At 47.6% G+C, this 15,714-nt stretch overlaps 1 protein-coding gene across 1 annotated transcript in view; it reads left to right on the forward strand.

The window, feature by feature from the left end:
• The window catches only part of LOC123353426 (venom factor-like), a 57,171-nt gene extending 52,907 nt beyond the window's left edge, over nt 1-4,264 (forward strand). Inside the window, exons 36-40 of the mRNA XM_044994491.1 lie at nt 629-718; nt 1,005-1,091; nt 2,698-2,781; nt 2,874-3,009; nt 3,939-4,264. Coding sequence (XP_044850426.1) covers nt 629-718; nt 1,005-1,091; nt 2,698-2,781; nt 2,874-3,009; nt 3,939-4,080 — 539 coding nt within the window. The 3' untranslated portion in view covers nt 4,081-4,264. The remainder of the gene's footprint in view (nt 1-628; nt 719-1,004; nt 1,092-2,697; nt 2,782-2,873; nt 3,010-3,938) is intronic.
• Nucleotides 4,265-15,714: the final 11,450 nt, after the last annotated feature.

A 15,714-nucleotide genomic window follows, 5' to 3' on the forward strand; every position in this document is an offset into this window, starting at 1 on the left:
CAGTTGGTCTCCTCTGCTAGGGCACCGCACCGCCTCGGTCTCCCCAAGAGACTCAAGACATTAAAATCTCTCTCACTGCTCGAGTTGGTTCCAGATCTTAGTCGTGACTCTCACTTTGCTCAGTCAATGCTCTGGCAATGATAACTCAGTGAGACTTTGGTTTGAGTTAGGACTTCAGGGTTGTCCCCTAAGAGCTCCAATTTGTTAATGGGTGTTACCCTTCATGCAGATTAACGCTTTCCATCAGGAGCGGCGGAAGCTTCCTGAAAGTGGGCTGACCACCGGTGCCCAAACTGTAGCCCTGGCACCTGAAGCCCCAAGCCTGTGCCGCATCTTCTCCCCGAGCCCTGCTCCTGCACCGCGTCGTCCCCCAAAGACCCTGTGCCTCCCTCCCTCCTTTCTGCCCCTCCTCCCTGTTGCTCACCCTTACGGCTGGTAAAAAGTGATGGGGCCATCTCTGGATGTCTTTCTAAACAACAGCGCCTGGCTCAGTCACAAGATATGGGCTTGATGCGGGTATGGCGGGTGAAATTCTACAGTCCGTGTGATGCAAGGGGTCAGGCGAGATCCCAATGGTGCCTTGAGTCCTTAAAATCTGCTAACCTGTGATTCTCTGCTCATTCTGTAGTTGACCAATGCACTACGTTCTACCACCTGCCTAAAGAGAGCGGCTTTCTCAATAAGATCTGTCATGGGGACATTTGTCGGTGTGCAGAGGGTAAGGAGGGTCCTGTTCCTGCTTACACCAGGGCAGGCTAGGATTCAGGTTCTTGGAGCCTGTAATAACACACCCTAGCTCTCCTATAGTGCTTTTAATGTTTAGATATTTCAGAATTTGGGGAGGGGAAGTTCATAAACAATTTGGCGAATTTGACACGAATTCGCACAACGTTTCAGTATCGTTGATTCTGCCTTTTGTGCTGAATGAATTGCGGTTGAAAAAATTCACCCAGGTCTACTTGAATGTCTTCCCTGGTGACTCCCTCCTTCCTCCTCCCCCGCAGAAAACTGCTTCCTGCAGCACAAGATGACGGGTCCCATCAACCTGAACAAACGAATTGAGTTGGCATGTGAACCTGGAGTTGATTATGGTAAACCTGCTCTTTGGATCTGCAAAGTCTTACATTTTGAGAGTAGAAACACAGTCCAGACTTACAGCTGGATCTGAGGTCGAACTAAGGGTAGGTTTTGGATTTATCAGTACAAAAGACTCGTGAGATTTTGGGTCCCCAAAATAGCAGAAATCTCACAAAATCAGCAGTTTTCACGATATCTCACCTGCTTTACCAACAAGATCCAGAAAATAGACCTCTTCTGATATGGAACCCAACCCAGAGCCCAAACCAGAGGGTCTAAGAATTCAAATCCAACCTCTTGCACAGAAATATTCAGATTGAGATCTGATGCTCTAGCCTGCAATTCTCCATTTTGACCCAAATAGAAGGCTTACAGTATCAATCTGGAGTCTCCACTGGCCACCCTGGCCACTCACTCTGTGAACCCCAGTTTAGGTGCAGCTCTTGAAGTTATAAATGCAAAGTAATGCACATTGGAAAACGTAATCCCAACTATACATACACAATGATGGGGTCTAAGTTAGCTGTTACCACTCCACCCCTGCCCTGCCCCTGACCCTGACCCACCTGTCCCCATTCCAAACCCTTCCCCAAAGTCCCCACCCCAACTCCGCCCCCTCCCTGCCCCTATTGGACTCCTTCCCGAAATCCCTGCCCCAGCCCCACCTCTTCCCCGAGCGTGCCACATTCCCCCTCTACCCCCCTCCCTCCCAGCGCTTGCTGCCACAAAACAGCTGTTTTGCGGAGGGAAGCACTGGGAGCTAGGGGGAAAAGCGGGGACGTAGCGGGATCAGGGGAGGAGGCAGAGGTGAGCCGGGGCGGGGCAGGGAGCTGCTGGTAGGTGCAGAGCACCCATCAATTTTTCCCCCTGGGTGCCCCAGCCCTGGAGCACCCACGGAATTGGCACCTATGATAGAGGTCTATAAAATCATGACTGATGTGGAGAAAATAAATAAGGAAATGTTTATTTACTCCTTCTCATAACACAAGAACTAGAGGTCACCAAATGAAATGAATAGGCAGCAGGTTTAAAACAAACAAAAGGAAGTATTTTTTCATACAATGCACAGTCAACCTGTGGAACTCCTTGCCAGAGGATGTTGTGAAGGCCAAGACTATAACAGGGTTCAAAAAAGAACTAGATAAGTTCATGGAGGATAGGCCCATCAGTGGCTATTAGGCAGGATGGGCAGGGATAGTGTCCCTAGCCTCTGTTTGCCAGAAGTTGGGAATGGGCGACAGAATGTGGATCACTGGATGATTATCAGTTCTGTTCATTCCCTCTGGGGCACCTGGCAATGGCCACTGTCAGTAGACAGGATACTGGGCTAGATGGCCCTTGGTCTGACCCCGTATGGCTGTCCTTATGACAAGCTGCCAAAACGTCCTCTGACGAAACTGTCTGTCTACCACGTATGTCACTATTATCAGCACCAGATCAAAAGAATGATGTGAAACTCCTAATCCAAGCCCTGGAGGAATCTTAGAACAAATGGAAAGGATCAAGGTCTACTACTCTGTTTGCTTAATTCTCTCTGCCTCTCCGTGAGTTGACCACACACCAGTTTTCCTACAGAAAACTGCTACAGTCTTTAACCAGTGTCACTTTCTTCCCCCTCAGTGTATAAAGCCAGGCTTGTGGGAACTGAAGAATCAAACAATCATGACACCTACAAGATGAACATTTTGCGAGTCATTAAAGCAGGTAAGAGCTCCCCCTTCCGAACACTAATAAACAAGCTCCACTGGCTCCCCTACCTAGAACATCTAAATGACCATCTTTCTTCTCTTCCTCAGGGACTGATGAAAATCCACTAGGAAAAACCCGCCCATTCATCAGCCACGTGAAGTGCAGGGAGTCTCTGAGGCTGGAGCCTAACAACAACTACTTGATCTGGGGACTCAGCAGTGACTTGTGGAACTTGAAAACTGAGTAAGTAGCCTACCCTCCAAGCGTCTTCAGGTCTGCGCTGTCGGGCTGGAGATTGCAGGTGCAGTTTCGCCCAGCTCTGAAGGCAGTGCAGAAGTAAGGGTGGCCATACCATGACCCTGCCCCCCACCACAATACCCAGATTTCACAATGAAGACCAGATTTCATGGTCTGTGACTCATTTTTCATGGCCATGAATGTGTAAGGGCCCTACCTATTAGCAATGTTGGGTCAGATTCTTGGGGGGACTTGTTAGGATCTGACATGATGGGACAATAGCCAGGGACACCCCCTGATGATAGAAAGTGTCCAGAGGAGAAGGGCCTCTTTAGGATGTGTGACCTGAAACAGTTGCCCTTTTGTCTAGTTTATCCAATATCTTCAACTGAGCTTCCTTATTGAGTTGTTCTCCAGGGTAGCCCAGGGTCCTCCAAGCCTATAACCAGGGAGTTCCAAAATGGGGCCTTCCTCTTTAACAAGGAGGGTGCTGCCTCTTCAGAGACTTCCATCCTAATAGATGTGTGGCCGAATGCAGAGCATTGCATGCTGGGAACTGTAGTCTCTGGCTAGACTCCACCTCCATATTAGAGATAAACATGGATGCAGTCAGTTCAATTCTTACGCAAGTCAGATGAGGTCCTCAGACTCCGGCCAATGCTACATCAGAATCCTGGATGAGTGGACGATGGCATGGGTTGACCCTGGGACCTCTGGAACTTTAAAGCAGGAGCCTCTACTGCCTGAGCTAAAAGACCCATCTTCATCAGCCAAGGCTGCAACAGACTCATCAGCCTCTGATGTGGCCCAGCCTGCCCCAGCGTGGGTGTGAGCTGCGCCAACAGGGCAAAGCCTGGCCAGCCTCGAGGAGCCACGCAGGCAGATTACTCAGTAAATCCTGAGATCAAAGGCACAAACCTTCTTCTCCATTCCAGGATCACCTACATCGTTAGCAAGGACACCTGGATCGAGAAGTGGCCAAATGAAGGAGACTGCCAGGAGGAGGAATTCCAGAGGCTGTGCGAGGAATTCGAAGAGTTCTCCCAAGCCATGACCATGGTCGGCTGCCCGACTTAAACGCAGAACCAGCACTCACGCCGAGAGTCCAGATGGGAGGGTCTGAGCTCAGCTGCACCATCACGCAAGGCTGAGACACCTTCATTCCGACATTCCTATGGTGTAATATCCCCTCGCCTGCTTGTGCTTCCTCTTCCGCCCCCTTACCAATCATTTCCATAGTTATAAAATGCCTGACTTCTTACACAGATCTCTTGTGGCGGATTTTTACAAATATCACATCATCTAACGCCACGATACAGCTCATGTGGCTAATTATGAGGGCCATGGGTACATTCGATTAAGTTAATGTGTAAATACCTTCATGGGGAGGAAACACCAGGTACTAAAAGGCTCGTTAATCATCTTATATTTTTTATTTATTTATTTTGTATCAGCATAGCTTGGCCCTACCCAGCCTTGGGGTTGGGAAAAGAAGCTGGTGATGATTACTGGAGCACCTAGGGGGCCTCATCAGAGACCAGGACCCCACTGTGCCAGGCTCTGTACAATCACAGAGCAAAAAGACTGTCCCCGCCCCCCAAGGGCCTTACACTCAAAGAATAAGACAAGAGAGAACAGATGGATATAGACAGATCGGGGAGTGCAAGGAAACAGGTATTGGTCAGCGTGATGGGTGGTGGTCTCTGCACACTAGCAGCCAAACTGTTGTCGAGTTTTTTTGAGGAGAGATTTGAAGGGAGAGAATGAGACAGATTTGCAGATATTTGTGGGGGGCAGCGCTGGCACCATGGGCCGATCAGAGGCAAGCAGTGACCGCTCTGTAATGAATGAGAGGGGATAGGTTGGGTGGCAAAACCTAGCAGCAAAAGGTATAACAAGAACCGAAGGCTGGAAGTTAAAGCCGGATCAATTCAAATTAGAAATAAGGAACCAGTTTTTAACAGTGAGGACAATTAACCACAAGAAAAAACTCCCAAAAGAAGCAATGGATTGTCCGCCTCTTGACGTCTTCAAATCAAGACTGGATATACTTTAGTCCAGCACAGGTTCTTGGGCTCAATACAGGGGTAAGTGAGTGAAATTCTCCGGCCGGTGTTATACAGGAGGTGAGGCTAGATGATCTAATGGTCCCTGTTGGCCTAAAACTCTGTGAATCAGGTTCAAGGGTAGAGTAAAAGTCCAGAGTAAAGTAGTGAGGAATTTGATGTGTGCAGTTTGTCATGTACACCTTGTACATGGTAGGTTGCAGGACTGTGACTAGTAGGTTGGGCTTCTGTGCCAGATATGGACTGACAGAAGAGCTTCTTTCTCAGAGAGAGACTCCAGATGTGTTCGCTTATACCGTCCTTTAATGCACTGCCAGGAACAGCTGTTAAAAAAAAAAAGGCCACATCTACACTACCCGCCGGATCGTAGTAGTAATCGATCTATCGGGGATCAATTTATCACATCTAGTGTAGACGTGATAAATCAATCCCCGATCGCTCTGCCATCGACTCCGGAACTCCAGCTCCGCGAGCGGCAGAAGCAGAGTCGACGGGGGAGCGGCGGCCATCGATCCCGCGCCGCGAGGATGTGAAATAAGTCATTTTAAATCGATCTAAGATACATCAGCTTCAGCTACGCTATTTTCATAGCTGAAATTGCGTATCTTAGATCGATTTCCTCCCCCCCCCCCCGCCAGTGTAGACCAGTGTCATAGGTTTATTCCCCACTTGGAACTTTAGCGTCCACAAGATGGGGACCTGCATGGGCTCCTCTAAACTTAAATCCTAGTTTAGATCTGGTAATGCTGCCACCAGCTAGAAATTCCAGTGTCTAGCACACTCCCTGTTCCCCCAAAACTTTCCCGGGGAACACCGATCCAAACTCCTTGGGTCTTAACACAAAGGGAAATAGCCCATTCCCCCACCTCCCCCTCCCTTAGCCATCGGGAGAGATCACCTTGATTCAAACTCCTTGAATCAAAACAAAGAGGGATTCACCTTCCCCCCTCCTCTTCCCCTGAGGTTCCAAACAAGGGAAGAAATCAACCAGGTTCTTAAAAGGAAAGATTTTATTAAAAGAAAGAAAGAAAGTAACACTCTCTCTGTAACACCAGGATGAAAAATATTAGAGGGTCTAGCTTATAAACCTAGAGGGACTCCCCTCCCCCCCTTTCTCAGAATAATCAAAAGTAACAGCAAACAGAAATAAAGATATTTCTCCAGCAAACACACATTTGCAAATACAGAAATTAATCACAAAACTAATCCGCCTTGCTAATACGCACTATACTGAATAGAAGGAAATATTTCAGGAAGCTTGGAGAGCCTGAATGTACGTCTGGCCTCTCTTAATCCCAAGAGAGAACAACCCCCCAAACAAAGAACACAAACAAAGACTTCCCTCCACAGAGATCTGAAATTATCTTGTCCCTTGATTGGTCCTCTGGTCAGGTGTCCGTCAGGTTCACTGAGCTTGTTAACCCTTTACAGGTAAAAGAGACATTAACCCTTAACTATCTGTTTATGACAACCAGCCCTTAGGAGCTTAAGTAATGTATGTTGCACAGTATAATCCAGTTTAATAGTCGATTACTTCTCCCCCTGGTTTTACATTCCTACCATTTACAGGTTCATGCATGAGTGGCGCGTAATGTGGGAGGCTAAGCCTCACCAAACCTTGCACTGCTGGAGGGGGGGTGGGGCAGTGGCGGATTTGGGGCCCCCATAAAAATCTCCCCCTGCCATGGCATCAGGGCTGGCAGGCACAGAGCTTTTTCCGGTCTCCAGGCCGCAGTGGGGGTATGGGAAAGGAGCAAGTGGGGGACGGGGCCTCGGTGGGGAACAGGTGGAGTTGGGGTGGAATGGGGGTGGGGCCACAGGGGAAGGAGTGGAATGGGTGGGGCCGTGGGCGGAAGAGGGGTGGGGCTCCAGGCTCGGAGCTCCAGCCGGGGCCGAGAGCTCCGCTGCAGTCCCAGCCAAGGCCATGGGGTGAGGGGCTGGGGCCATGGGGGGACAGAGAGCAGGGGCCTGGCCTCTGTCGGAAGAGGAGGGCAGCGGGCTAGCCTCCCCAAGGGGAAGCTTTACCCGCTGCCAATGCGATCACGCCATCTTTAAAGTTCAGTCTGGCTCACTCTCTTGAGTGTCTCTGAATCATACTGGTCTTCTAATTACACGACCCAAACATGTCACAACTTGGCCATCTGGCTGTCCCACTGTCTCTGGTTGGTTTGGAATCTGTGAGTTGTCGTCATCTTGGACTGCATCCACCCTCTGTAGAGTTGGCTCTGTTGATTTTTCTTTAGATGTCAAAGGTTTCTGTTGAACTTCTCCACTATTGGTCTCGACCACATGTGATCTGGGTGATGACTTCTTTTTCTTCATGGTAGCTGGAGTTCTCCATCCTTTTTCTCCAGGCAGTTTGTCACAAAAACACACTCGCAGGTCCCTAACTTAGTGACATATGTCAGGCCACTTTGGAGACTGATTATTTCCCAGAGCCAGAACTGTAGTTCTGAGTTGTCATCCCATCAGGAGTTGTACAGGACTATATCTGGTAGCTGCTGTTAGTGTTGATCTGTAGCTCAGAAAAACAAGGAATGGATTTTTCCTGCTGTAGGATTTTCTTCGCTGTCTGTACAGCTCTCTCAGCCTCTCCATTTGCTTGTGGATAATGTGGGCTGCTGGTAATATGATCAAAATCATATTTCGTTTGGAATGATTTAAAGTCTGCTGTGGTGAATTGTGGTCCGTTGTCCATCACTAGTGGTCCTGGAATACCAAAATGAACAAAAGTGCACTTCAGTTTCTCAATAACACTGCCATATGTTATGTCTTTCAAGTACATTACTTTGAGATGCCTGGAAAAATAGCCAACTAAGACCAGGTACTGATGTCCTCTGAATTTACATAAATCTGCAACTAGTCTCTTCCAGGGTCTGTGTAGTGGAGATGTTTGGACATGAGATGGTTCAGCAGTGTCTCTTGAGGTTATTTGTACAGGAGCTCCTTTCAAAATCTCAATATCACCAAATTCTCTGTCATGTTCTTGCACCTTTCTCACTCGGCCCATCATGGCTGACATGCTGCATCTGAGAAGGTTGTTGGTCTTTGATCTTTTGACCACATGCAAGTGTCTTTGTAAGTTGTTTTTGTGGTGTACTGGTCCATGCTGTTCTAAATACACTTTCATGTCTGTGATAGGTGATTTCAGCTCTGGGAGCGGTTGTATGGGATGATTGTAAGGCCCTTCTGAGACGACGGTCACATCTGCTCCTGAATATTCAGTTTCACTGTCCAGGCTGGCCCTGTTTCATCACACATGATACATCCCAGAACAATGGCTCTTGATTGTCTGCAATCGTAGTCAGCTCCCTGACTGCCCTAGTACAGCAAACATCTGCAAAAATGTCCATATTTTTGCATTTATTTTATGTGTCACTGTTAGCTGGACACACGTCTTGAGCTATGAAATTTTTCACATCTTCTGCATTTGGTCTGAAATGCTTTGTAGTTAGCCTCAGAGCCTCAGGGCTTTTTATGGTGTTTTGTGTTTACAGCATCTAAGCTAGTTTCAGGTGTTTCAGTTTGCTCCTGCCTTTTATTCTGCTGTTTGACTAGTTCAGACTGCTTTGCTATCTGTATCGCTGTGGGTAGATTTGTCTGTCTTTAACGGCAGATGCTGTGAAAGGTTCTTTTCTGCTAACCCAATAACCAGCCTGTCTTTGATATTTTCAGGTTTTGCCATCCCAAAATCAGTTTTCAACCAATGCATGCAAAGCTCTTAGAAAAGCTTCAACATGCTCTCTTAGTTCCTGAATTCTCTAGTGAAAACATGTTCTTTCATAAACCACATTTCTTTGAGGTATAAATGATGCATCAAACAGAGCCAAGACCCTTTCATAGTCATCCTGTGACTGTCTTCAGTAAAGGTAAAAGATTTAAAGATGTGGTCTCCTGCTTCCCCATAGCATCAATGAAAGATGATAACTGGATATCTTCACTTTCCTTATGAAATTTTGTAGCAATGTAACATCTTGTAAAATGTTGCTTCCAGTCTGTCCATTCCCAAGGTCTATCAAAGCTGAAGTTCTCTGGGGCACTGAAGATCTTGCAACCTTTGGTGCTTTGTTCCTTCTGTTTGCAAACTTCATTGCTGTTTTCCTTCCATTTCTGCTCTCCTGTGGCACCAGTTAGGATACTTTTTACTTCTGACACCATGTCATGTCGTGCTTGTACACGGTAGGTTGCGGGACAGATTGTTGTACAGCATGGACTGGCTACAGAGCTTCCTTCCCAGAGAGATACACCAGACATGTTCACTATAAAATCCTTTAATACACCGCCAGGAAATGTTGTGACCTTAAGTGTATTACTTATGGCTCCACCTAGTGTCTGAACAGTATAGTACAGCTTAACATTTAATAAGCTAGGTATGACTCAACAGTGTAACAGTCTTGCAAAAAAAGCAAACATCATTCTGGGATGCATTAGCAGGAGCGTCGTAAACAAGACACAAGAATTAATTCTTCCGCTCTACTCCACGCTGATTAGGCCTCAACTGGAGTCTTATGCCCAGTTCTGGGCACCGTATTTCAGGAAGATGTGGACAAATGTAGATATTAGGAAACACTGTTTCACTAGGAGGGTGGTGAAACACTGGAATGGGTTACCTAAGGAGGTGGTGGAATCTCCTTCGATAGAGGTTTTTAAGGTCCAGCTTCACAAAGCCCTGGCTGGGATAATTTAGTTGGGGTTGGTCCCCCTTTGAGCAGGGGGTTGGACTAGATGACCTCCTGAGGTCTCGTTCAACCCCAGTCTTCTATCATTCTATGAAACTGGAGAAAGTCCAGAGGAGAGCAACAAAAATGATTACAGGTCTAGAAAATATGACCTATGAGGGAAGACTGAAAAAAATGGGTGTGTTTAGTCTGGAGAAGAGAAGACCAGGAGGGGATGTAACATTTTCAAATACATAAAGGGTTTTTACAAGGAGGAGGGAGAAAAATTGTTCTTAACCTCTGAGGACAGGACAAGAAGCAATGGGCTTAAATTGCAGCAAGAGCAGTTTAGGTTAGACATTAGGAAAAACTTCCTGGCTAAGTACTGGAATAAATTGCCTAGGGAGGTTGTGGAATCTCAATCATTGGAGATTTTTAAGAGCAGGTTAGACAAACACTTGTCAAGGATGTTCTAGATAATACTTAGTCCTGCCTTGAGTGCAGGGGACTGGACTAGTTGACCTCTCAAGGTCCCTTCCAGTCCTATGATTCCATGATTCTCTTACACAGTTTATTCCTTGGTTCCTTTCTAAACAATATGGCATGAACAGAGAATCCAGGTGGGCTGGAGAGTTTGAAATTCAGAAAGCTTCCTGCATAGCTAAAAACCACTCTTCTCTGGGCCCTGAATAAGCAGTCCCTCACTACTCTCAGCAAAGCACTTAATATTATTATTGATTATTCATAATGCAGACATATCTAGGACTCACCCACTCATGGATTAGGGCTCCGTTTGCTAGGTGCTGTAGAAACACGCAACAAAAAAATGGTCCCTGTCTCTTCAACACATCCTAATAGGACTTAAGCGTGTGCTTAAAGTTATACATGTGCTTGACTGAATGGGGATAGACTTCAGTACATGATTAAACGCTCTGCTGAATCAGGGCTCTAGTTAACATGTCTCCCAAGGAGCTACTTAGGCACAAGGCAGCATTGTCCTCTGGTGGATAAATTGGAGAACTTTGTCTCAGAAGCTTAAACCACTAAAGGCCAGAGTTTCCAAGTTATTTGGGCTCCTAATAGGATTTTCAGAAGTGCCCAAGCCTGTGCCTCATCTGCTTGGGCACTTCTGAAAATCCCACTAGATACCTTTATCTTTAGATGCCTAAATACCTGTGAAAATCTGCTCCAGGGCCAACATTTTCAAACCAGGGTCCCTAAAGTTATGCTTTTGAATCCATATTGAAGCTCTGGAAAAAAGGAGATTTGTGCAGTGTTTCCCAGTGATTCGTGCAGGAACTGAGAATGTGCCGCACCTTTGAAAATCAGGCCACACATTTTCAGAGGCCACCCTGTAGATGCCCCGGGTTGAATATCTGGGCCAAAGCAGCAGCAGGAGGAGAAGTGAGTGAATGAACGCACAGGCTCTTGCACGTTCCTCTCTTCCTCTTGCACGTTCTCAGCAGCCGGCTTTGCTAAACTGGGGGATGCTAACCGGGGTGTGATCTTTGGGGCTGGGAGCTCACAGCCCAGTGGGGGTGGGGGGGGAGGAAACACCCCCTCCTAGAGTGGATGCTCACAGCCTTACTGCCTGTTAATGGGGTCTCCTGCACACCGTGCTCTAGAGTGGGGTAAAACCTCCATGCCTGCCCCTGTGCGGCGGCGAGACAGCACCCAGCTGTAGCTGCAGCGAGGGGGCACGGGCAGAGCTGAGCCTCTGGCTCAGATGGTTTCCTCATTTCAATATAAGCTCCCCTCTCTTCCCCTGATGTGGCTAGATGCTCACATAAACTTCCTTCTCAACTCACTGTTCCCATCAGGTTCTCTGCCCTGCCTGCCCAGCCCCAGGTGGTATTGACAGCAGCTCAGCTGCAGGCTCTCTGCTGTATGTGCGCAGAAGGGGCATCGAGCTAGCGCTGGCGACGGGGGGAGAAGCGGAAGGGGGGTTGTATCCGGTCAGTGTGGTGAAGCACAGTAAAACAAAACCCTCCATCACGTCAGGGGATAAACAAGTGTCACGGACGAGCGCTGAGAAACCTCAGTGGCTTTGTGGGGGATCGCTGTCTTTGTTACCGGTGTGCATCTGGGGTGGGAAATACGGGCAGCTTTCCCATAATGCCTCAGCTGCTGGTGCAGAGCACGGCAGCTATTTTCCCACATGCTGCAGTGCATGTTGGGATAGCCTCCTTCACGGAGGCCTGGGAGATGGGGAGGATTGAACCAATCCAGTTACACATCCAATCAGTGAATGAATGAAAGGGGTCACAATATAACCCTGAGTGGAGTCATCTTGTTACAGACCTGAGGTCTGTCTGTGGCAGATGAATCTAACCCATTGTTCAGCACATGTTATGCAATCTCCTCGAGCGAGCGGTTCCCCTGCGACATGTGTGGTGTAGTGAAACCGGTGTTAAAATGACAAGCTATCACTTTATATTTGTGAGGGGTGGCCCGGTCCTTCTTGGAAGTCCAGAGGCTCTGCAGGGAAGCATATGATCTGGGTCTTTCAGCAGTCAGCCTGCAGAAAGCCAGCCTACCGCAAGAGGGGTTGACTTGTGTCTTTCTATCTTAGGGAGCAAGCTGCTTTCTCTCGCTGTCTTTTGGTTCTTGTGCCTTAGGGTTCTGGATTCTAAGACATAAAGTGGTTTTATGTTGCAACCTTCCAACAAGAATATTTTAGGTTTTTATCTAACTTCTCTGTGTGTTTGCCTTGAACGTAACCGTCTGAGTGCTATAACTGAAGGCAGGCGGGCTTAGCTGCTTATCTCAAGCTGTAGCGTCTTGTGCTCTTTGCTCTGGGAAGCCTGAGTTCAGTTCCTGGTGATGATCAAATTATTACACAAGCTCCCGCTGAAGTCATCGAGAGTTTGAAGAAGGCCCTTGGGTTTTTCTATTTGGCCCTGGTTAAAAATCTACAGCCTTCACACCCCTGTCTGGGGAATTCCAGTCCTACTCACTCCGGTCATAGCCCACCCAGTACAGGCCATGGTATGAGTCAGGCACAACCAGAAGCTTCAGAGCTCCTGACATGGTGGGGAAGGAGAAGATACCTGCTGGTGAGAAAGTGAATAAACAGCTTCCACCAGAACCACAGATCCTGATGAGATAACAGGCCTCTTGGGGCTAGCAGTAGTGGGGCTGGTGAGGAAGTCACTGTGGCTGTGCAAGGGGAGGAGATGAGATGAGATGAGATACCATACAGAGATGACTCCAGCACAACCCACCACCAGGTTGTTATAGAGGGTCACGCTATCCAGATTCAACCAGCCAGGCTTCTGAAAGTAACCAACACACAGCTGACCTGGAGAATAAGTTTTCACCAGCCTTGTCATTTGGTGCCTTAAGGAAGAAAGCAGTCATCTGACCCTCCCCTCCTCCCCCTTCCGCAGGCTAGGAGTTCAATTCCTGCCTGGGGTAGATTTCTAAGAACATCTGGTGCGTGTTACTGTTCTTACCCTGCTTTCTTTCACAGGATGTGGGCTGGAGGCAGCCACCACTCGGTGAAATCTTCTGGCCTGTCCTATGCAGGAGGTTAGACTAGATCAGGGGTAGGCAGCCTCTGGCACGTGCGCCAAAGATGGCACACAAGCTGATCTTCAGGGGCACTCTCACTGCCTGCGTCCCAGCCACCAATCTGGGGGGGTCTGCAATTTAATTTTAAATGAAGCTTCTTAAACATTTTAAAAACCTTATTTACTTTACATACAACAATAGTTTAGTTATATATTATAGACCTATAGAGAGAGACCTTCTAAAAACGTTAAAATGTATTACTGGCACGCAAAACCTTAAATAAGAGTGAACAAATGAAGACTCGGCACACCACTTCTGAAAAGTTGCTGACCCCTGGACTAGATGATCAAAACAGTCCCTTCTGGTCTTAACATCAGGGAATCCTGCCCTCCCAACAGGGATCACATGTGCTTCCCCAATCCATGCTTGCAGTGCCCAGCAGGTGGCGGTACTCCTGTGATAACATCTCTCCTTTGGTTGGTTTCTGAGCCTGCGTTTGCCCACTGGCCTCAGAATGGTTTCATTGTAAAAGACCAGCCCGGGCTGCTTGGCTTGCATTGCAGCTGTCCCCGCAACCCTGCGGGACCCGAACTGCTCATTGATGCAATCCCATCATTGCAGCTATGCCAGTAGAATAGGCGGCAGCCTCCTTCTGCAGTGTGAAGACACTGAGTCATCGACACTGCTCGAGTCACACGGCAGATATTCTCCTCTTCACTGAACATCTCTGCATCCTCAGTCACTGCACGTACTGCTGCTTTTTTTATTCCTGGGACAGATGCAGCGTTGGGACATAAAGTGTTGTTGTTTGGGTCTTAGGCCATCGGCAGGGCGTTTTCTTTCTGCCTTTCATGTTGCTTTCCACAGTACATACGTTGGACCATGATACCTGCATTCTCGGTCCGTGTCTCTCTCTCCTGCGTTCCTCTGGCTTGAACCTGCGTATTTATTCTGTGCTAGTGGCTGTCATTGTTTTGATCCTTTCCCTGAACAGTTCAGCTGCCATTGCTATTTGGATGCATTTCCCTAGGATTAGATCTGGATCTCTCAACAATCTCACTTGTAAGCTGGAATCGCATGTTCCACGCACATTTTTGTGGGGAATTTTTAATGACTCCAAAGTTACATGTGGACTCTGGAGTTCTCAGCTCTGTATTGTAAGTGTCTCTTCCATCTTTCCGCTTCCTGGATTTGAGTTTAAAAAAAAAAGTTTCTCTGTACAGTCTGCTTGTGTCTGGCCTTCTTGCACTCACCAACACCATTATCAGCTGTTCCAACAGTTTGGGCTTTATTCCTGACCACAGTGTCTGTCTCACTTCTTGTCCTTTTCCTCCCAAAGAGATGGTATAAAACCTTTACCTTGATTTTCTCATCTTTACATCCGTGATCAGCTTCGTACACAGACTCAGTTCTTGCTTCTACTGCTTCCATGCTTGCGCCAGGTTTTTTGTCCAGAAATCCAGCATTTCCGGTGGTCTGAGCTCCTCCATGCTGCCTTTTTGCTCTGTTTTTAGACCCACATTCTGTTCTTTGCCATGGCTCTCACTCAAATGACCACAGCCGCCATTTTTCATGTGCCTCATACTGGCTAATAACCAGGAAGGATTCCTGTTTCTAAAACTAAACTTTTTATTAAAAGAGCTGTTTATATAAAGAGGTGTTGCAACTGTGGCTAGCATTCTAGCCATGGGCATGCAGACTGACTTTCTGAGGTCTTCTCCAAACTCTCTTCCCTCCTACAACCTGTGCCCTGCCTCCCACTTCTATGCAAGTTGCTGCACGCCCCACATATGCTCCTAAGTCTACAGGAGACATCTTAGAGGGTGAGAAGAAATAGCCATGTCCCTTTCAATCCTTGGCTTTTCTGTTGAAACTGCTACCAAGGTGGGCCCAATTTAGCACAAAACTATGGGTGGGTTTTTATGACATCCTGGAACTGGACTGAGACCCAGCAAACTAATTTCAAACCAGGACCATTCAAGAGCTACTAAATTGGAATGAGTTTTGGTCATTTGGGATGACTTAGGTTGGTTTGACCCAGTCACCTCAGGCATAGGCGGCAGGTTTGTATAATTTTTGGTGGGGCCCAAAATGGTGGTGCCCCCCAGCTCCCGCCCTGTAAGCCGATATAAAATGAAGCTACAACGCGTCAGTGCCACAAGATTACAAGGGTCAATTAAAAGTGGAAAGTCAGAAGCAGCACTTGCCTACTTCAATATACAGTATTATATTTTGTTGCATCTGTTGTGATGAAGTGGGAATGTTCTTAATATTTTCTCTGAATACTGTGTGGGTGCCTCAGTTTCCCCTGCAAGATGCCAACTGAAGGTGTTGGGGACAAAGAGATCAGGTGGCCTCCTTGTCCAGAAGAGACACAGAGGCCAGAGGAGGGAGTGTCAGTTTGGAGCTGGCTGGGGAAATGGGGAGAGACCCAGAACTTGGTTCTGGGCTCCCTACCCCCCAAGATGGACCTG

Source organism: Mauremys mutica, chromosome 20 (assembly GCF_020497125.1).
Source record: "Mauremys mutica isolate MM-2020 ecotype Southern chromosome 20, ASM2049712v1, whole genome shotgun sequence".
Taxonomy (NCBI): domain Eukaryota; kingdom Metazoa; phylum Chordata; order Testudines; family Geoemydidae; genus Mauremys; species Mauremys mutica.